Raw genomic sequence first — 23,442 nt, 5'->3', positions numbered from 1 at the left:
GTCAGTATCTTTGGTATGAAAACATATAAAAATGTATGAAAAGTAGCGTTAGACCATATTGGAGACTACTGGATGGATATCTATAGCTTCTCTATAGCGATCTATCCAAAAATATTCTCACATTTGAATTTTGGTATTATTTAGATCTATGGAATACCCAATTTACATTGTTGTTCTTCTAAGATTACTCCAAAAGATAAAATTATCTATTAGCTGCCCTATTATGAACTGGCAAATCTCCACAACCGAATCTGACTAAAATATTAGACTATTAAAGAACAAAGAAATACAGCCATCATCTGGCGCCCAACAAATTATATTACCAATTTGGAGGAATTACTACAGGACATGGTATATAGGAAAAATAAGAAAAGTCCGCTCAAGAAAGCAAGGAATAACACAGAGATCTCAAGCTAAGTAATAAGAGAACATTCCAATGTTATTGCCTTCCAAAGGACCACAAACTAAATGTAGTACTTCGACCAATAGTAATCGCTGCAAAAACTGACACAAAGGTTCTAATTATTGGTTCATCCAATTATCTCAAATTCCTTCTAATTTCGACGAGACTGGTTAATTTCCTTAAAATTTTATATCCTTAAACTGACAACGTTACACCCTGTAGATATAGTGACTACATCAACCAAAATTTTCTTCATATACCTACGTATTTCATTCACAGGTATTATAGTGGATTATCTATACACACATGGTTATAAAGACGTTCTATTTACAACGTGATGCAGCGATTACTTCTTTTTCTAACAATTATTCTTATTCATTTTACCCACATCATTATGTAATAAGAGAAAAGCGCTTCATCATTAACAATGGAAAATTGCTGGATAATATCTGAATAATGCCGTTAAATTTTGATGACATTTAATCGTTGTAAATTACAGTTGTTAAGTAAATCTCAGTTATAGAAACAAGAGATTCGTTTATTAATTGCCATTTTTTATTATCCTTTAGTATATTTAACGCTAGATTAGGCAGAATCGTTTATGGAGTAACTATTCTATTTCTAAATAAAATGTTTAAAAATATGTTTTAAGTTAATTTATAAGGAATAGGGAGATCTATTTTAAGAGAAAATCACACCAAGGGATCAAAAGATGTTTTGTTCAGTTTCCTGAATAAGAATCATTTACAGGAAAATAAGGATGTGATCAAGGATTCCTGCATAGTCTGAGAGGGATCCAAATAACTATAAAAAAATCGAATTGAATGAGACCTTACAATTATTGAAATTTATATGCCAGGCAACTTAAAGATTCCAGTGAATATCTGAATGAAAGGAATTTTAATGATGAATAATAATTTTGATTTAATTTCTGGTAATATTGTGTGATAAATTATATGTATGTATATGTACTAACACCTATAAGTCAATATTAAACATTTTTATATTTGTTTTTATAAAAGATTATTCCACTTTAAGTGAAATTATTGAAACATAAGTTTACCTACTCTGTTCTATAATAAGCTTATTTTATTATGACATGTCTCAGAAATTACACAGGGCACTTACAAACATCTAAGGATTTTTAAATGGTAAGTAGAAACTGTTAAAACTTATTGAGAACCTCTGGATTCGTCCCCAGGTTACATAAAAAGATTAATATTTGTAGCGTTTTGTTCGTCTCTTTATCTCGTAATTTGTAGTAAAATTTCCTGTTCAATTTTAAATAACCATAAGTTCTATTTTAGTTGTCAATATCATTAATGAGGAAATGGACATGAGATAACGTATGGAAACGCTGATGAAAACTCCGAGTTAACAGCACATCCTTATGTACAATTCTAAATAGACAGGGACCAACATAGAGGCATAGCTGTCAGTAGTCAGTGGTTCCAAAAAAGTTTCGTTGTATCAGTGTGGTAAGTCAGTGGTAAAAAAAAATAAATATTTTGTTTTTAAAAAATATTTCCGACAATCCAGTTTTCGCAGCTCGGTTTATTTACTCCATTCCATTTAGTTTATTCTCGCCAGTGGCGTACAGCCGAGGTGTAAAACTCCTTTTTGTTTCAAGTTTGTGCTCTAAACTGTAAATCTTACCTTACTGGTGAAAAACTCTTACTTAGGATTGAGTTCAAAGGATTCTTTCTCTCATTTTCTGTGAACAGTTTCGGCTTTTTCCTGTCAAGGCAGCAAGACTCAATCCGCTTGTACGGGACGGTTATCTGGGGGTTAGGTCACGAAATAAACGGTTCAACCGATCGGTGAAAGCGATCTGACCTTGTGTCGTCGTTTCGTTCTTCCTGGGTGAACAGAACTTCGCCCATTTTTGTGCTTCGCCCCTTGGCAATCGTGTTCTTCGAGTCAGGCCAGAGAATTAAACAACTGAAAATATTTCTTTCACTTTCAACTTTGCCGACTGTTCCCAGACATATCCCAGACAGACGCATTTCATTCTTTAGAAAAAGTAATTCATTCGCGTAACCGCAGTTTCTTATGGAAGTAATTGTATTCAAATTTTTAAGTTTTTTAGGTTAAGTCAATTCCTTACGGCTACAGTGCAATGCTGTTCTAGGCGTTTTTTTAATTGGATATTTTGCCATATTAAAATGGAAAAATAGTGTTTAAAGATAAATAACAAATTGTAGCAAAAAAAGTCGGTCAAGATGTTGATTTTATAAAACTAATTTCATAAAATCTGAAAAAAACCGATCCACTATCTCAGTTTTATTAAATATTTTTGAATTATTCAGTGAAAAATGCCAAATTAGTTAAAAAAGAGGTACTTAATAAAAAAAATCCACAAATATATAATTACGGACATTAATAGAATACGGACAACTAGAAATTATTTCAATTGCCCCAAAAATCCAATGAGTTGGTCAGAACACCAATTCATTAAATTATTATTACACACACATTCACTGTAACCTCATCTCATTCATTCGAGTTCTGTTGTGTTTATCAGATCCCTAGTTCATCAGAACACTCATTTACTAGCTGTAGCAAATTTCATTACGTCGTTCAATGAATAATTTGCGTTTAAAATAAGAAACACTATTATAATCAACACGCCAATCCTTAAATATCACATTTTTCTTCACAGTTAGGTATTCTTTCTACAGTTTATCCGATTTGTCCAGTAAATTTCCCATATGTCCACCATTTCCTCAAGATAAATCAACAAAATACACATTATATTTTATCTGTGCTTTATACATTTCGTGATATTTGTAGTTATTTTATTAGAACATAATTTTGGGACATTTTTTGTCTATGATTTAGTTCTATTATTTGGTTAATAAGAAAGTTTATGAGGATAGAAAAATTGTTCATTAGATATATCCTTGTAAGTAATTTAACAAGACATCGGTTGAAAACTACCTACTTTAATTAATTGGATACAACTTTTTGCATCTGGCCTCAATAGAAAGCATTTGGCGAATGTAGTTATTTAAGAAGTTTGCATTTCTTTTTAATAAATTTCATAAGTTTTTAGCAAGTATTACGTCTATGAATAAAACATCAGTTTTTTAATATTCTTCCATTCTATTTAACTGTTATATCTAACACTATAAATATAGTGTGTTTTTCTTGTCAAAATATATTTTGGTGGTGATATTTTTAACACATTCCATTTTACATCATAATATACTCAGCTCAATGTAATAATTTGAAATACATATTTAAACAAATTGTGGGTAGATAGAAAATAAATCTGCAAATAAAGCTAAAAAATGTTGTTATATCCCACAGTAGTATCTCCTCATCATCTTTTTAATTACATTTGGTTATGTATAAATTAATTATGTATAAATAAATTAAATTTTGATTATTTCCATCTGTTGTGGCCGTACAGAGAAATCTCAGTGCGGAAATTTTGATTGTCTAACGATTAGTTTCACACAGTACTGATATAAATATTAACTCTTCTTTTATTTACATTTTGCGAAACCATCAAAGAAGATATCACCTTTGCAAATTTTCTCTTCTGTAAACCTTGTTTAATCCATCATGAAAATTAAAGATTGACGTAATAAACTTTGTCATATAACATTTTATTTTTCACAAACTGTTTTGGTTACCTAACATATAAAATCTGTAAATTCGAGCTCTAAAAAATTCCCGACAATATAACATTGCATAAAATGCAGAAATAAAACAACTGATTGTAAAATAACAATATTTATTTTTATAAAATAACATTCATTTGTCGTCGTTACAATGGATTGTTAAAAAATGGTCACATTTACATGTCAAAAATCGATTAGAAGAAGAATACAATTTCTTATTAAATGGACATCACCTATTTTCAGTAACAATAGAATATATTAAAGCAATTTTGACAGTATTAATGGAACAATTATAAATAAATATATAAATTAAAACTAACAAGGAAAAGAATGAAAAGTATTTTTTCCATTTTCCGCCTGGTATATTCTTATAGAAAATATATGTTTAAATATACACTAGAACGTTAGAATGGGCCCTTCACGATGATCCAGAATGTCTGAAAAGATTCGATTATTTGTTATTTTTAACAGGCACATAACTTGGAATGTCTACAACTTTCGTTTATATACAGGGTGTCCCATTTTAAATTTCGAACCTGAATATCTCGTCAGGAAAGCCACCAATCCGAAAATAACCCTTACGAAAGTGGTTGAGTTCGGAGGGGGACATCGGACGGCGACCTTCAATTTGACCTTCACATTGACCTTTAAGGTAATTTGAAGTCAGATCTAATTTTTTAAATAGGAACCTCTAATTTTGACCCCGGATTCGGAAAGAGCGCAAAATTTTACTTTAAATAGGTACTTAATGCTCTTTTTTTGAACGACCTTTAAAGGTTATTTCAAGGACAAAATATTTAAATTACGCACCTGAATATCTTGTCAGGGAAGCCATCAATCCGAAAATAACCCTTACGAAAGTTGTTGGGTTCGGAAGGGGACATCGGATGGTGACCTTCAATTTGACCTTGACCTTGAAGTTCAAATCTAATTTTTTAAATAGGAACCTCTAATTTTGACCCCGGATTCGGAAAGAGCGCAAAATTTTACTTTAGATGGCTACTTAATGCTCTTTTTTGCGATGACCTTTAAAGGTTATTTCATGGACAAAATATTTAAATTACGCACCTGAATATCTCGTCAGGAAAGCCACCAATTTGAAAATAACTTACGAAAGTTGTTGGGTTCGGAGGGGAATATCGGTAGGTGACCTTCAATTTGACCTTGACCTTTAAGGTCATTTGAAGGTCAAAGCTAATATTTTAAATAGAAGCCTCTATTTTTGTCCCCAGATTCGGAAACAGCGCAAAGTTTTACGTTAATAATGCACAATTTCATTTTACATAAAAATCTTAATATCACTAAAACAGCACCGTTTTTTGAGGAAAAATACCAGGGTGTCCAGCTAAGAATGGGGTAAATTTTAAGAATGGCTTCCTTGGATCAAAATAAACCGACTTAGATAGTTATCCTAGTACAAATATACTTCCTTAAAAAATTATGTTACTATTAAATTAAAATTGAATTTAAAAAATGTAGAATGCCGATATCATTTTAAAATAGCTTTTATTACAACACCCTGTATATATAGGTTATAATAGCGACGTTCCGACAACCTTTCGGGACTAGTTAAATATTATTAGAAATGTTTACATTTTCATTTTTCAAAAAGTGAATATAGACACTAACTCTTTTCTTATTTAAGATAATAAAACAATTACCTTTTGCAATACTCCACCAAGGCAGTGTGACGTAGGTCAAAAACGCGTTTAGAGGGACTGATTGTGCTCGTTTGTTTTCTTTCCAGAAATGGAAGGTTTGTGTGAACCCCCGCATCGTCCACAGAGGGTTGTAGGCACCGTCGTCTAGTTCTGTAAGAACGGAAAATATGTATGTTAGAATACCTCATTAGAATTAACGTAAGTAGTTACGTCAAAAAAAATGTATAAAAAATAACAGAAATTGTTTAATAACTTTGATACAAGAGCAGTTGCATTTCTACATAGCTTTACTATTTATCTACCACAAATCTGCTAATGTTCTTTTACAGAAAAACTTTTTTAGTAGGTCTAACCAAGTTTGCACCACCTCTATTACCATTTTCCCATGTGAATTTCCAATCTCACAAATTATTCTTCAGATTATAGAAACGTCTTATAAGTACATCATTTGTAACCAGAAAGTAAGATACAGTCATTGGAGTGGAACCAATCGTCATCTCACATTTAGTCATAGAACCGACAAAATTCAAAATTCATATCTACGTGAGGAAAATTTATTCTGATAGTCTTTTGAGATGTTAGTGACTACACAAGAGAAAAGTGAAATTGTTAGTAATATCGATCGTACTGACAGACTTAACGTCATAATATTCTCATTTGGGTCATTTGGTTGGTCCTTTCAAGGAATATTTGCACAGTCAGAAGGTTATAGATGATAATGGGATAGAAAGCAAAGTTAATTAAAATCTGCATCAAAAGAACACCAAATGTGTTATGAAACAGATCGACTGAGTCAAAAAATAAGACAAAACAGTTTCAATAAGTACCTACTATTGCAATGATGTTACTAAACAATTTATTTATTTAAAAACTCTTTCTAGCTAATCTGAAAAATATGTATATTCAGAATCTGTAATTAAAAGTTTTACTTCAGAACCTTACCAAATGCACAAAAGAAAAAAAAATCAATATAAAAATAACTAATTGCTGTGCCAAATTATGACCAAAATGTTGTAGATGTTCCAGATTAATAAATGACGAAATATTGTCACTGTTTACAAAAAATACAATAGAGAATTATTAATAACGCTTCTACTCAAAAAAAATAAACAGTAAACCCATCGCCATCTAAAGAAAAATCGGTAAAGTTCGTACCCTTAGATTAGAATAGCATTTTATCCTCCAGATTACATGAAAAATGAGACAATCCAAACATTCACATGGCAAATTTTGTTAAAATAGTGAATTCTAAAGGAGAATGTCCCGTTATTTAGGTACAATCGGTATAGACTATACTAACTACTTGTGTGAATCTTACCAAAATTTTTTTTGTGAATATCACACCAATAATAAATATGTGTCCCATCCGGAGTAACCCGCTTTGGAGGATTCACATGCCTCAACCAATATTTCGGACAAGTTGCTTTTTTCTTATTTTTAGGTAGAGTACAGTAACTGTATATATTCTTAACATCTACTTGGTTATAATTGCCATTGATATTTTTCCTCAGTTTAATCCTATCCCTATTATTTACAAATTCATTCCTCAATATCTCGGTTTCGGATAATTTTTCAATGTGTGCCAGATTGTCCGATAAATAGTACTTTATTTCGTGAACGCAAGGCAGTTCTTCCTTGCCGTTAACCGTGATATACGGGTTTTTCGCTGCTTCATTATAAACCGTTCTACTAAACGAACAACTCGAGATGCACTCGCTAACACCTTTCCTTTCTAAGTTAATAGCGTCGTCTGCAAACTCACACTCGGTGTAATTAGCATTTTGCTGCGACTCTTTTATGTTTTTCTCGGTTGTCGCGTGATCTTTATCCTCGTTAACGTTTGCTTCGGATTCGTTAAGCAGCTTAGAGATATTGACATTGTAAGAGCAGTCATTGTCAGGGGGGCCCAACCTAGCCCTTTGCGCGCATCTCTTTGGGTCGGAACACCTCATTTCGTACATTTCTAGTAGAGTCACGGACTCGTTATTTCTTCTTCGAAAACACCCACAGCACGTTGAATTGGATGTTGAAGCAGTACCAGACTTATCTACAACAACGAGAAAATTATGTTAACTTCACTTACTACACACTTAAAGTGCCTGGAAATTAATTTTCTCAAAACAATTTAGTATATAAATTGTTATGAATTTGTAAATACATTTTACAAGTATTTCCTTTCCGTTGTCTAATTTCCAGACACTATCATTAAAAAAATTACTTAACAAATCTAGACCTGCTTCTACATCCAATTAACATCATGAAACTAAATTACATTAAGTACAAGACAAACAGTGTATTATTTTTGAGGTAGTTCTTCGTACCTTGATAATAATAATATTATTAGTGGCATTATGAATGGATTGTATCAAAAGGTTGATTCTTAAGAAATTCTTAAAATTATACCCAATACATTTTATTCACTGAACGTCAATAAAATTGAACTGCATGTAAATGGCCACAAATAAAAACCTGGATGAAATAAATATGTACAGATACAGACCTTAATGGGCAACACAAACTAAATGTAAGTGTCAAAGTGTAGCAAAGGATGGAACATGTATTATAATTTTGTATTTAAAAACAAGACAATGAAGAAATGTGGTGTAAGGTAAGTAATATTAAATTCTTGCTCTAATTCAATTGAATACAATTGATGCAAATCCTGCAAATCCTTTATATTAATCCTAAAGTCTACCAACAGCATAAGATGAGGTTGGTCAGCGTCAGATATTTTTTTGTCAAATCCTTATAAATTATAAATATTAATGCTTTTGAGTTAGTCATGGATATGTCAGGTACAGCATTTGGAAACAACTATCCGGAAAGTCTTGAAATTTCCACTCACTGCACCAAAATATTGGTGGGGAATACATTTAAGTGTAATATATCCATTTCATATTGAGATAAATTTTACGTAGTTGTGCCCTAGCTTTGGCTATGTGGAAACCCAACTGATAATAAAGTGTTATATATTTAGGTAAACATAAATTACGTGAGTTTTAAAGCAAACTTCATACTCCTGTATTATTAATAGTCTCCGAACAAACTCTAAAAAAAGTTCCCTTCTAATGGTGTCCTGTTAATTTTTTTTATCTTAGTTATTCTTTTCTCTTCTCTTTGAACTTATATAATATCGATAAATAACCATTTTTGTCTGTCCTCTATATTTCCTATTCTTACAGCTTCATTTCGTTCCTTGAGGTACAGAAATGTATTTTTTAGGAGTAAATTTTGGGGCAAACATTTTATCACCAACATGGAATTTCTTTGGTCGATAGACTTAATTTCATCAGAACTATCCTATATTTCCTATTGTCACATTGTCCTAAATCTTGTTACCACAAATCATTTAGGATTTAGATTTGTTCGAATTATATCAGACTACAATGTAATAATATGTATAAGCGATGAATTGTAGTAATCATTCTGCCCGAGCAGCTTTAAAAGCAGACAGTAAATATATTACATTGTGTAGACTGACAACCACCAGCCCCTCTATTGAAACAGGATCCATTCATTAGAATGAGGAATGAAGTTTTTGTGCAGTAAATCAATATGCTCCAATAGTACCACTTCGTCGAACATAAATAACTGTGTGTGTCAATTATTGTGCATTACATCTAGAGGAGTGTGCGTATGAGATTTATTCACTCTGTACAAATATGAAGATAAAAAAATGTTTAAATCAAAATTGAACCCAAGGGAGTATAAAAAGGCATGTAAAACTGGCATCAAACAGGATACTTCATCATCCCATTAGCGAGGGCGCTAGTTGCAAATTGTGGGTAATACAGTATGGGATTTTATCAACAATTTCCGTTATCGTGTTATCTGTTGTTAATCTAAGCTATTGTTCAATGGCCAAAGTGTCATTAGAATAAAACAATTGCAGAAATGTTTTGCTGTGATTGTGAGTGAAACTTATGTATACTGTTTTCACGTATGACATAAAACTATTTTTTTCGGCCATTTTGAGATTTGATTATTTTCTCAGGGGGCGGCGCTCAAATAAAAAAAAATATATAGGAAGTACCCCCCCCCCCCCCCTAAAATTACTTTCTAAACACCTCCTCAAAATTTTGCACGTCATTATGAAACACCCTGTATATTCGTATAGAACTACTCTAAGACATCTCGGTCAATCCAAAGAGCGAACGGTCGTCAAATTGGTACTTCAACCGCAGCTAACCTACGCCTCCACGGCGTGGGGTCACGCGGCAAAAAGCCACTTAAAGTCATTACAGGCTGTGGAAAACATAGCCCTCCGCACGGCCACCGACGCGCCCTGGTACGTAAGAAACACTGACATATTACGAGACTTACAATACACAAACGCTACACAGACAATAAGACAAAACGCGGANCCAATAGTACCACTTCGTCGAACATAAATAACTGTGTGTGTCAATTATTCTGCATTACATCTAGAGGAGTGTGCGTATGAGATTTACTCACTCTGTACACTCTGTACAAATATGAAGATAAAAAAATGTTTAAATCAAAATTGAACCCAAGGGAGTATAAAAAGGCATGTAAAACTGGCATCAAACAGGATACTTCATCATCCCATTAGCGAGGGCGCTAGTTGCAAATTGTGGGTAATACAGTATGGGATTTTATCAACAATTTCCGTTATCGTGTTATCTGTGGTTAATCTAAGCTATTGTTCAATGGCCAAAGTGTCATTAGAATAAAACAATTGCAGAAATGTTTTGCTGTGATTGTGTGTGAAACTTATGTATACTGTTTTCACGTATGACATAAAACCTAATTTTTTCGGCCATTTTGAGATTTGATTATTTTCTCAGGGGGCGGCGCTCAAAAAAAAAATATATAGGAAGTATCCCCCCTAAAATTACTTTCTAAACACCTCCTCAAAATATTTGCACGTCATTATGAAACACCCTGTATATTCGTATAGAACTACGTCTAAGACGTCTCGGTCAACCTAAAGAGCGAACGGTCAGCAAGCGAGCAACTTTTAAGGATAAAAACTAATTTTATAACATTATAAATATGTAAAAAAGTTATATTTAATTAGAATTACAAAAATATTTATCAAACATTTATTAGGCAAAAAAAATTATCGCTAGCCAGCGATATTAAAGCAACCCACTGGTGATTTTATAGAAACAAATTTATCTGAATTTATTAGATCGAGCGAATTTCATCGTTAAATAAAATTGTTTTGTAAAATGAACATCAACCATAATATAAAGACAAAAGAAATTTAATATGGGATATACCTGCGACTATTTTTATGACGTCACTTGGAGAGTAAATAGCTACGGACAATGACGTTACTAGTGGTGACCTGTCTTTACAGATTAGTTTTCGTGTCGCATGAGTTCTAAATTAGTGTAAATTTAATATTTGTATTACGGTTGAATAAGGGCATCTATATTTAGAACTGACTTTGCTAATTTAAAAGAATTAAAGCCACCGAATAACTAATATATAAGTCGAACCTACATAGCAAATTATTGCCAAATAATATATCGCTATCCAGGAAAGATTATGAAAAGGCCTAATAATGTTGATAATACTGAAAGGTGCATAATTATTTTGATATTAAACACTGTTTCATTTATTAAATGGGTACAGAACCACAAACTTAATTAATTAAATAATAAAATCAGTCCCTACATGAGGTCGTGCACCAAGTGAATTAATTTTAGTTCACTGGAATAGGTATCATCTCCTAATCTCCTAGTCTAGTATTCTGAGTGTCAACGGCCTATATGTCTACAAGACCATGTACAAATTGACGTCCTCCCACTGTTCAGTGTGGTCGAGGCCTGTGAAAATATCGGGTCTCCTCAGACGCGTTTCAATCAAGGAGCTTGGTATTTTTCATTAAAACGAAAAAAAAAACAGATAAATTTGAAAATACCGCCACGTTTTCGTCAAGGCGTCACCAAGGATGTTGTTATTGTACTCGGTGCCACGATTTGCCTATGAGATCGACGAGTCTAATGGGTAGTTTGGTGGCTGAAGACCAAATATTAAATATTGTACAATTTCCAAAAAAAAAAATGCTAGTGGGAATGTTAATTTGGCACACTCTGTATATCAAGACGAGCGTTTGAAAATTTTACAGTTTTAAAAAACATTGTTTGATCAACTTCCTGAAGCATGATTTACCAACCAAACGAATGTCAACCCATCACACATACACATGCATTTAACACCTACCGTCTCGAAGATCGCCAGCTTCTATCTCGCTAACCCCGTTGTCTATACAGTCAAGCCCTTCACTCTCCGACCTAGCCTTGACGTCTAGTTTACTCTTCCATCCGCCCCTCACGAAGTTGTTTATGTTCGCGCTGGGGTCGCTGAGGCGTCGCTGGCTCCGGTACATGTAGAAGTCCTCGGGGTCCTCCTCCCAATCGGAATCCCACATGTCGGTGGCGCAAAAGCCCGGCTCGGAAGTTGGAGTCTCGACTCCAGAGCCCTTGGGCTTCGTCACGGCCATCTCGGCGTGACCTTTGCCCTGGGGACCCTTCATGCGGACGAACTCACACCGCTGAGAGGACGAATTGGAGAACAGGCCGAAGGTCATCCTTTGGGCCATTTTTGTACTTAAACTTGATTGCTAGAAATAAACATCAAACGTATAGTGTGTTCGAAAATGTGTCGGAACTATTGCTAACTTTGTTGTTATTGGAAATACGAAATTGCTTAAAAAATCAGTAGATTTCTCCTGGCAATAATTCGATACATACATATTTAAACTCTTGCAACCCTTCAGCTTCCTACAAATGATATTGGAGAAAAATTGATAAAAACACCGGTTTATTGGATGAACACTTGATAAAAAAATAAAGCGTACTGTATAAAAATCAAACTAACTTACCCTTGCGTCGTACACCTTCTTCAGCGCGTCGTATCTAATGGACCCTAAAAATATAACTCCCTGTATAGTTCCGGCCCTATCCGCAGCCAGCAGCTCGACGCAAACCATCTCGCCATCTCGCACCAAGATGTCGTGGAAGACCTCGTCGAAGTTATCTACCATGAAGCAGATGTGGGGGTACGTGATTTCTTCCACCTCTCCCTTCGTGTCCATCCTCCTACGACTGGGGGAAGCGTAAACTTTCTGAGAGTGCCTTTTGAGCACTTGTAATTCCTTGGGACTTGTGCGCGTACATATGGCCAGGGTTAGAGTGTATTCGAACTGATGGATGATTAGATTTAGGTATACCGTTTCTTCCCAGTCGATGTCTGGATCGCCGATTGGCAACTTCCTGCTGTCCTTTCGGAAAACGTCCACTTCCGTCTGTAGATAAATACAATCGATCATTTTTAAATCGGCCAGATCCCTATGTTAGACAGGCCTTTATTTAAAATATGTGATAAGTAAATGTATAAATAAGACTTAAAATCAGTTGAAGTGTTATTGTGTTAGTTGCAAGAGCGATGATGTTGAAGGTAGAATAAGAACTGAATAAAAATCAAGTTTCCAAATTCGGTCTAATTATACTTCTGCCAAACGAAAAAAAGTGTGCACCATCTCAAATAATACAAACTATATAGTTGTGAGTTATTTATGTAGTAAAATTTTAAGTACAATTAATTAAGCATTAAATTAGAATTATTGATTTTGCTTCTATTTAATCGTTTGGCATTGAGATATATAATTAATACATTTGAAAAAGTTTATTTAAAATACTGCCTTTTAATGAAAATAATGTCTAAATTTAGACCGAACTCCATTCCTAAATTGGACTGATTTCGTTTAGAAACTACAGACGAGAAAAAATAACGAAGGGATGTTTGGCAGCAAAAGTTATTTTAATAGCAAATTATTGGATCATAAAAAAGTGGGAAGGGGAAATCTTTCACTAGTTCTAATTATGTAGAATAAACAATAAATGATTTCGTTTCATGTTTATACAGAATACAAATAAATAAAAATTTTGTAATTTAGTGCAAATAACAACAGTGCAAAGTAGTTGAAACCACTATCAGACTTTATTCTTCTATTTTTAAACATTTTTATTCCAGTTTATTGTTATAAATTGTAACCCTTTATTATAAATCATTTTATAGAACTGTCACTTTTACTTATTAATGCCCTGAAGTCACGTACTGGGTCAAGTACAATATCCACTGCATGCATAAGATATGCATATTAGTTCGAAATCTTTATCTTTATTAAGTGCAATGGTATGCATGTATCCTAAAAAGATGAAGCTCCTTCCGAGCTACATCTTCTTAAAGTTTTCGAAAGGAATCGTATTTTCTTGATTATTGTTTAACTATAATTCAAAATTGAACCAAACCTTGTGAGTTTATATTTTTGAGTAGACTCTATTTAATTTAGTACCAGAAAAAGTCAAGGGTGGTCCTACAGGTTGCTGGCATCAATAAAAATTAAGTTCAATATGAATTTATTTTGGTGATCAGTTAATACAGACTCTTTTATATTTATATGAAACAGTGAAAATTAATTGTTTTTTATGGTTTAGAATTGAATGGAGCATACTAAAAAGATAAACTTGTAAAGTTTAGTTCAATTTAGAAAAAATGTTAACGTCACATTTATTATGAAAATGCATCTGCTCAAAATAAAAATTAAGCTATATCGGCATTTTTTAAACATTTCCTCAGTACAAATCTAAAGGGGGTGACAACTGTATAAACGATGGTGTACTAAATTAGACCTACTTGAACATGAGTAAGCTCATTAAAATGAACTTATAAAAGCAGAAAACAAGTATCTATATTTAAACCGTCTAAAAACACACCGCAATTGATCTTTATTGTAATTCAGCACATTAATTTTTCAAACTGAAACTGATTCGAAAATTGCTTTATTGAAACCTAAACAGTTTTTCGGCAAAGTAATTTTGTGTTGATATAATAATTTTTAAATATTCTGTATCTTATCCTAATACTAATAAACCTTTCGGTAGTGATTTACATTCATATATTTTTGTATACAATTTTTTCATAAAAAATGTTGTGTTGAGTTGTAAGCAAGATTTATTTTATACTCAATTTATCAACATTTATGTTCTAACCTAATATTGTACACATTTACCTAAATTTAGATGCCCAGACAAATAGCCACATTGCCTTTGTTCTCAACTCTAGTCGTAGTAGATAAATATCTACGCAATTATGATATAATAATAATTTGAATATTATTGTTTAATTATACACTGCGTCTCAACTAAAACTACCAGCTACTTTTAATTACATGATCCTAAAAGTAAATTCCTTCCACAAAATCGGCATTCTATTAAAAAGTAGGTACGTAGAGAGTTCGGTTGGGGATAATAGATGCCTGTTCTTTTCTCAAAATGTTTTCTCGTGGCATACATAATTACAGATATTGATTTGACAGTAATCATTCTTATGCTGAAGAAATAATAATATAAACAATCCAAGAGTTAACGTATGGTGTGGAATCTACAATAAAAAAGTGATCGGACCCATGTTCGTTTATTTAAACGATGAACGTTATTTATTTATTCAGAGACAAACTTGAGTTATTTTTTGATGAACTAGTATTAGCAGAAAGAAGGCTGTTCAACATCCAACAGGATGGGGCACCACCTCACTTTATGAGAAATATGCAGGATTATCTCCATGAACTGGTGCCAGAAAGATGGATCGGAAGAAGGGGTTCAGTTGAGTGGCCTGCTAGATTTGTCAAATTATGTTAAAAAAAATACGGTGTTGCCTTTTAAAAAATGTTGTTGTAGCAGCTACTGAAGATATCTGACAACACCGAAAAGCATTATTTGTAAATTCTTCTTGGTCAAGTTATTTTCTACAACTTTGCATTTATAACTATCACTTCAAATAAAAAAGTCGGCCTGTCAGGTTTTAAAAAAATTACACTGTATGTAGTGCCGATCATATTCACTGTTTGAGTATGAGTATGGCATACCTTATAAAAGCAGCTGTTGTATTACATAAACGATTTTTTTAATAACATATGTATAATAATCTCAAACTGCATATGTCAGTGGATTTGTCTAAAATGTTGAAAGTCTTATAAATTACATACGTAAAATTTCTATAGCCAACATGTTTCCTGCGGAGTAATAAAACACTTCCATTTTCCACTTCTAGATAAAAGAACGTGAGGTTCGTAAACAAAAACAGTCCGATACATTTTAGGAAAAGAGAGTATAGGGTAATTTATTTAAAACTATAGCTTGTTTGCAAATATTGTAATAATGACTAGGCAATAACTAATGAGATAAATGAAGGGAACTAAAATATTCCGCATCACGCCTAAAGTGTTCAAAACAATATAAACAATCAATCATTTAAAGAATAAATATGTGAGTAGTTTTACCAATATATTCAGTATCATCTGACAATATAATATAATTGACGTATTACCATTTATAAAAAATGGATTTCTTTTGTCACTATTATTTCGATAATCTGCATTTTAAAGTTTCTAAAGACTTTCTATCGTGTTATTAATTATAATAAATAATTATTCCTAATTGATTAACAAAAATGGAGAAATTTTTTATTGATTTTTGATATTCCGTAAATATTTTATTTCCAAGTAAGCCTATACAGGGTGAATCTTAAATGTGTAAGTGAAAGTGAAAGTTTAAAAATTCCAATATTTACGGAAATATTATTTTTATTTTGCATATGTTCAATACACATTGATTATTTTTCAATTTTATCATACTAATTTTCGCATTAAATATATGCGTTTACAAAAAAGATCCTGTTTTTTGCTGTATTTCCAAATAGTTGTAAAAAAAGTATTAGGTATCTATGTAATAAAACCATTATAAATTAAAAATACTTTCCTCGAATTTGGGCAAATATCTGGGAGATCCTTTGACGTGTTTTTTTCTAACAAAAAATAAGAGATCGTCGCAGTCTATGGTCGAATCATTTTGGAAAAGAAAGTGCCGCACAAACAAGTCAGTCCAGTAGGTAGTTCCTTGAAGCATCACAAACCCGGATTCTGAAAAATAATTTCATAGAATTTACCCACCTGACTCATCTGCACCTTACCATCTTTCAAAAGTTGTCGCATTTCCTTCGTCCTCTGAAAATTAATTTCTTCTAGCAGTTGCTCGAGTACCGTGGGCGTTTTCAAAATGGAACTATTAGCATATGCCATATTATGGGATCGGACGTTCACACCATTATTAAAAAATTACATAAAAGACAACCCACGGTCCTAAAAATCCAAACCAACAATTCTACGCTCCCTAAAACACACACGTGACTAATGCTGACAGAACTCCCAATATGAGTTCTACAGGACGATCGATAAATCCACGGATACATGCGTACTAGGTTTCAGCGGGATATACTTTTTTATACTGTCACCAATAAAGTATCATATAAGAGCACTTCGTTTATTTTTAATTTATCTGCAATTGTTTTTGCTATCTCCTAAGTGAAGTTTGTATTTTATTGCCACCTAAATATCGGTTGAGATATATTTTGTTGCGTCAACGCTTCACAAGGGACTTACCATGCAATAAATAAGTATAGTACGTAATAATAAGTACCAGCTTACTCGTAAAGGGACAGTTGATCTATAGATTGGTGTAGTACAAGGTTTACATATACTCTAGGATCGTCAGCACAAAAAAAACTTTAGCATTTATATACGATAACTTCGAGAAGTATGAACACCAAGAAAAAGAGGGATTCCAAAACAGACCCTTGCGGTACACCAGGAATTAAAGGATGATGGTACAGTCAATGAAGCTTTTCACCTCCGAATTCTTTGAAACTGAACCGATCGACTTGAAATTTGTCAGATAGTTAGAGAAAAGGTCAATGAACATTAGTGACATAGCGCCGATTGCCGCTTCCACCCTGTTGAGAGTTCCCCTTCTCGGGGATGGGAAATTTTTTTCAAAAGTAACGCTGGAAATCGATAGAGAATCAAATTTTGAACAAAAAATATTCGAAGAATTTTTTCAAGAATTCAATAGTTTTTTAGTTATTCACGATTGAAAACTTGGAATTTTGAGTGAAAAAAAAAAAACACTTTTTCAAAGTATTTTTCGCGAATAACTCAAAAACTACGCATTTTATTAAATAAAGTGTAATGAACAAAAATGTAGCTTATAAATAAAAAGTGTTGTACGTCCTATACAAAGCGAAATATGGTTAGTGGAAGGGGACTTGTTTTGGGGGAATACTCGAATCGATGTACTTATTCAACGTCAAATAACGGAAAAAGGATTCATTTTACATGTATAACGCTCCAGGAGTTTTTTGTAATACCTACTCAAAAAGACCTTCAAAATGAGCACTTATAGAAGTTAATTAGAACAAAATTGAAGGAGTTATCGTCAAAAACGGGTTGCTCATATTTTTTAAGTAAAAATGAGCAGTAAACGCTGTACCATTTCCATCAGAATTAAAATTAATCGTAGACCCTTTACAATTAGTTTTGTTTTAGTATTTTTCATACGATCCTGAATTTAGACCGGTTTAGAATGCGTATTTTTTTAATAATGTACGGTAAAAGTTGAAAACGTATTTTTCATTATTAAAAAAAAAATGTCTTATTTATATAATAACTGAAACTATGAAAGATAGTAAAACATGATAGACAACACAAATGTAGCTTTTTTTCAACAAATATTTTTTTATTCCTATAGCATAAAAAATAAGGAGATGAAGTATCCATTTTAGTGAAAAAACAACCTGCCTTTAAAAAACGAAGGACTTAAAAGGTTTTATATGCAAACGAGCTTACAGCTCTTGAAATTATCTTTAAAACTATAGCTTCAAAATTAAACGAGTTTTGGTAAAAAAAACCACTGACATTTTTTCGGAGCAAAATGTTAGGATTTTTTGCATAGGGGTAGTTTTTAAGGTTTAAATAAAGGGTCGAAAAGATCAAATATATCATAAAACATGTTCAAGAACATGGAACATTATTTAATCTTTGTGCTTGAACAAGATTTTTATCAATAAAATGCTTAAAACTTAATTTTTTCAATTTTTTTCACTTAGGGGTAGTTTTTAGCTATAGAAAACAAAAAGCGTCAATCGGGCTTATGTCACTTTTGAACTTGAGCCTAAGATGAGCCTTATTCTATTTTCATGCAAATCCATGCAGTTTCAAAGAATTCGGAGGTAACAGCTCATTTTCAGCTTCAATAGCTGTACTAACGAGTAGACGAAAAAGAGTCACAAGCTCAAATAGGTACCTACTATAAATATCACGTTTATAATGAAACAAACAAAATGTTTGTAAAAAAACACCTATTCAAACAAATGGTCTTAAAATTAACTTACCAAACCAATTGCGACAAAGTAAAAAAATATCGCGTGTTCTCCCAGATTTATAAAAAGATATAAAAAATAATAAAGGTATTCGATCTGATTTAAAACAATAAAAAAAATACGAAAAATGACTAAAAGATATGTATCTAGACATAAAGTACAATCTGCTAAAAAAGTGTGTAGATGGGATTGATTTTATAATGTCTTCACCACGGGCAAGACTTCACCGTCTTGTATTCTGAATACTTACGCACTGAACGTGCGCGGAAAGAATATGTATTTCCGAGATTCCTTCGAATGCCATATGTTCGTAATCCTAATGGAAATCCTGTGACTTATGACACTTCAATTTTATATTTAAATTGCCTATGTATACAGTAGGTATGTCCAGTAATAGCCAGTTAAACCACTTTCGCTCGATTAATTAATGAATGTTTTCTTATTACGAGTAACAGAAATGCTCATTTCGAATGGGGCAAAATTCCAAAAATTGTTTTAAAAAGAAAATAAGTGAAAGCTTACAGGGTGTATATCAGCTGTAAATGTGATATAATACCTTTTTATATTTGTCTATCATTCAAATTGAACTTGAACTTAATAATTCTTTATCGATTTGGCCTTGATTTCGACTATAGTGATTATTTTTACGGTTTTCGGATTGTACATGTAGACTTTCTGTAGATATATAAAATGCAGATGACTCCAGTTTTGTATCGATTTCTTTGCGCTACCGAATGTAAAAATGCGAAATCTATGTATATACATATAAAGATGCACTACAATTTACCATTTAGAAAATAAAATTGTGAAAAAATTGTTTACAATCGATTCGAATGAAATTTGACAAAAATATTTCACTTTTCAATAACTTTTCATAATTAGTTTATTACATATTTCCAAATCCAATTCAGTTACTAGTAAAAGGTGATATAAATCTTGGATATTTTTGAGATGTATTAGTATCCTTCAATGTATAATTATTACGAGATGTTGATCAAAACTTTTTATTCAAAAATGAATCAAAACATGACATTTAACATACCTACCTATCTTTTTTACTTGATTAAACTTCAGCAGATGAAGAGGTTTCATCTTAAATTAAGAATGATATATAGGTACATGAGTGATTTTATATTATTTTTGAAAATATAGATCATATTATTCTTTATTACATACAGGGTGTTTGGTAAGTCGATGCATTCCTTGCAGGAGGTTATAGAATAGTACAAGTGATTTGTGATATATTTCCTTAATATATCATATTCCGAAAACGCCTAGTTTTCGATCTAAAGGATGTTAAAGTTTTAATTAAAAAAATTCTATATATATTGCGGAAATCGCTCAGAATATTTTAATGAAATTTTACAGGTTTTGACAGTTAACAACAATACATGTTTTACTATAAAAATATTGTTTTCAGTTTCACCAGTGGCGTGCGCACAGGCATGTCTAGATATGGTTAAAGAAAAAATGATACCCCACTGATTTTTCTTAAAATAAAAATTATTCTTGAATTCCTTGTTCAATTTGGAAGAGAATAGGTATCTCGACTGTTTTTCTTATGATGCACCGTTTTCGAGTAAAAAAATAAAATCGATTTATTGCATGGCGTAATTCGGTTTCAATCATTTGAAAAATAACAAAACTTATGCACTTAACTGATTCACACTCAAACACTCAAAGTGACAGCTATTATTAATTTTGTCAAACAATAATAAAAAAGAGTGCACAGCCCACTTGCTAATTTTAAAGTGAATAGTGAATCTAAAAACCAATAAAAAAATTTTAGACTGATGTTAACTGCGAGGAATAATAATTTTTTGTAATAAAATTATTGAAATCGGATTACGCCATGCAATAAATCGAATTTAATTTTTTTACTCGAAAACGGTGCGTCATAAGAAAAACAGTCAAGATAACTTTTCTCTTTCAAATTGAACAAGGAATTGGAAAATATTTTTTATTTTAAGGAAAATCAGTGGCGCATTATTTTTTTCTTTAAAAATATCCAGACATCCCTGTGCGCACGCCTCTGGTGAAACTAAAAACAATATTTTTATCGTAAAACATGAATTATTGTTAATTGTTAGAGCTTATAAAATTTCATTAAAATATTCTGAGCGGTTTCCGTAATATTTATAAATTTGCATTTATGCTTTTTATTAAAATTTTATCACCCTGTAGATCAGAAAGTAAGCGTTTGCGGAATATGGTATATTAAGGAAATACATCACAAATCACTTGTACCATAACCTCCTGCAAATAATGCATTGACTTACCATCCACCCTGTATAATACTTTTACTAATCCTATTAAGTTTAAATAACAATTTGCCTCTTTTAAGGCTTACTTTCTTAGATTTGACGACGTTGATCGCACTGCCTTCTGGCCACGGACTTCATGGGCGTAACCACGATTTTTGCTCAAAAAAAAAAAACACACGCAATCAACGACAACGTTCAAAACGAAAGATAAAAGCTCCCTTAAGTATTTGTCCTACGATGCGCCGTTTTTTAATAAAAAAATAAAACCCGTTGCATTGTGTGTAATAAATTAATGCAACTATTGAAAAATGCAATTTTGCAATAAACCTAGTTGGCCTGGAATGTGTCACTTACATTTCTGACATTTTCAAGTAAGTCAAGCGGTTTCGAAAATATTAATCAATTTTCTTCTTTTTCGTAAAACTTTAACACCCTGTATTTTCGCAACGGAACATTTTTGGACCAGAGTTTATAAAGCAATCATTAATTTTCCATGTAGAATCACATCCTTAAATATTCGCATATCATTAAGGAACACCCTGTATATTACCGATTACAAACATTACTCACCATTAACTTTACATCTGGTTGAAGGAGAATAAAATAAATAAAAAAAATAATAAATGAAATACACATTTATGGTATGAATCATGTAAAAAAACACTTCTTCAGATTGAATTGTATCTATTTAGAAATCAGTCTTTTCATCAGTTTAAGCCAACCGGCAAACTTTTATCACACAGAGACAATCACAATAAACATGCACAAGTCCACAAATTACCATGTCTTCTAATAATTTTGCATGTCGATAAAATATAAACAAATTGTCATAGAAACAGGGTGGTTCAGATAAAAAAATTAAATTAACAAAATAAATGACGCTACAACAACTGCATACAGTGTAGGTCAGTTTTAAAACTCAAATGTAAACTAAACATTTTGTCAAAAGTTACATAAAATAGTATGTACTTTTAGCCTACTCTGTAACAGCTAATAAAAAGTATAAAATTACTTAAGCAGTCTTAAATAAAATTTCATATAAATTTCAGTTTATAAATAACATAATCACATCACATATTACACAAACATTTCAAAACTAAGATATTAAAATATAAAGAAATACTATTTATACATCTGCCAGCAGTAAATAGACATTGTGTTTAAAATTAGTTTGATAATAGTAAATAAATACCACAAATCGTCAAATAATAGGCCACACTTATATGCACGCGAGGTATATCACATTTACATTACTAAGGCCCAAGCGCATGTTCCATCATCTGTAGACAGAGAGATTCTAAACTACTCTCTATATCCACATTTTGTGATGACTTTTGCTCCTTGTGACTATTAAAATCTTGGAAATGTACGTGTAACGGATTTATATTACTCTCATAATAATTCAGTGAACAGTTATTATAACTAGACGTATTACTTTTTAGGCTATGTTGGTTTGAGGTTGCTGAAACCAACTGATTTTGCAATGTTACGCTCCCCACGGAGTGCCTGTGACCGTTCGGCGCAACATTGTTTTTCATATTCGGATATGATGAACTTTTGTGAGCATATGTCGATTGAACCGATGAAAACTTATTTGGTAAATTGTACTGGAAATTTTGCATCCTGAAAAAAAAACACACAATTACTTAAATAAAGTTACTTAATAACAATTAAGTACAATAATTAGAAGTTACAGTAAGTGCTCATTACTCACCTATTAACTGAGGATTTTTGGTGTTGTTGGCTATAAACTGGTACTGGTTCTTCTTTCAAAAGCTGACTCTTCCACATGTTCAGACGTTTCTTTTGTTCTTCAGTGAAGGCATCGAGAGTATCTGCCTTTTCGCATAGAGAGCTAAACGACATCAGATAATCATCTGAAGGCTGCCTTAGCATTAAAAGTTGTGTACAAACTGAAACAAAATATGGCAATAATAATTACCAGATATAATAATTTACTAAAATGTAGATATGCTGGGTATTTTCCAAGTTTCTAAGTCCGTGTCATAACTCTAGGAGTTTATTTTAAGCCAAACAGTTTTAACGTATAGTCTTTCCGATATCAATTGAAGAACCACGAGATTGACAGTATGTACCAGGTTCGGTCGCTGACGCAGCAACTCGGCATTGAAATATTTGAAAAACTTGTTTCCATATTTATTTAGCCATACCCATATACAGGTCTGGTCGAATTAAACGTGGAGGTGGTAGAAATGTATACGCCCAGTTGAAGAATG

The 23,442-nt window shown here is 32.2% G+C and overlaps 2 protein-coding genes across 3 annotated transcripts in view; both read right to left on the bottom strand.

The window, feature by feature from the left end:
• Nucleotides 1–4,139: 4,139 nt before the first annotated feature.
• LOC108911226 (uncharacterized protein KIAA0930 homolog) lies at nucleotides 4,140–16,861 on the bottom strand. Of its 2 annotated transcripts, XM_018716102.1 has the most exons (7): nucleotides 16,698–16,861; nucleotides 16,487–16,647; nucleotides 12,550–12,972; nucleotides 11,889–12,288; nucleotides 7,012–7,740; nucleotides 5,694–5,843; nucleotides 4,140–4,469 (listed from the first exon to the last, which is right to left on the bottom strand). In XM_018716102.1, exons 1-7 carry the CDS (start codon nucleotides 16,804–16,806, stop codon nucleotides 4,429–4,431), a joined length of 2,013 nt encoding a protein of 670 aa, XP_018571618.1. In that variant the 5' UTR covers nucleotides 16,807–16,861; the 3' UTR covers nucleotides 4,140–4,428. The 2 variants fall into 2 exon arrangements, with proteins under 2 accessions (XP_018571618.1, XP_018571619.1); XM_018716103.1 differs by lacking the exon at nucleotides 7,012–7,740.
• Nucleotides 16,862–21,887: 5,026 nt separating this feature from the next.
• Nucleotides 21,888–23,442, bottom strand: part of LOC108911221 (protein Smaug homolog 1) — a 3,537-nt gene continuing 1,982 nt past the window's right edge. The window contains exons 2-3 of the mRNA XM_018716095.2: nucleotides 22,920–23,118; nucleotides 21,888–22,828 (exon numbers count right to left, since the gene is read on the bottom strand). Of these exons, the coding sequence (XP_018571611.1) occupies nucleotides 22,459–22,828; nucleotides 22,920–23,118 (569 nt within the window). The 3' untranslated portion in view covers nucleotides 21,888–22,458. The remainder of the gene's footprint in view (nucleotides 22,829–22,919; nucleotides 23,119–23,442) is intronic.

This window comes from Anoplophora glabripennis, unplaced genomic scaffold (assembly GCF_000390285.2).
Source record: "Anoplophora glabripennis isolate ALB-LARVAE unplaced genomic scaffold, Agla_2.0 scaffold270, whole genome shotgun sequence".
Classification (NCBI taxonomy): Eukaryota; Metazoa; Arthropoda; class Insecta; order Coleoptera; family Cerambycidae; genus Anoplophora; species Anoplophora glabripennis.
The sequence above is the reverse complement of the archived record's forward strand: the minus strand, read 5'-3'. Positions and strand labels throughout refer to the sequence as shown.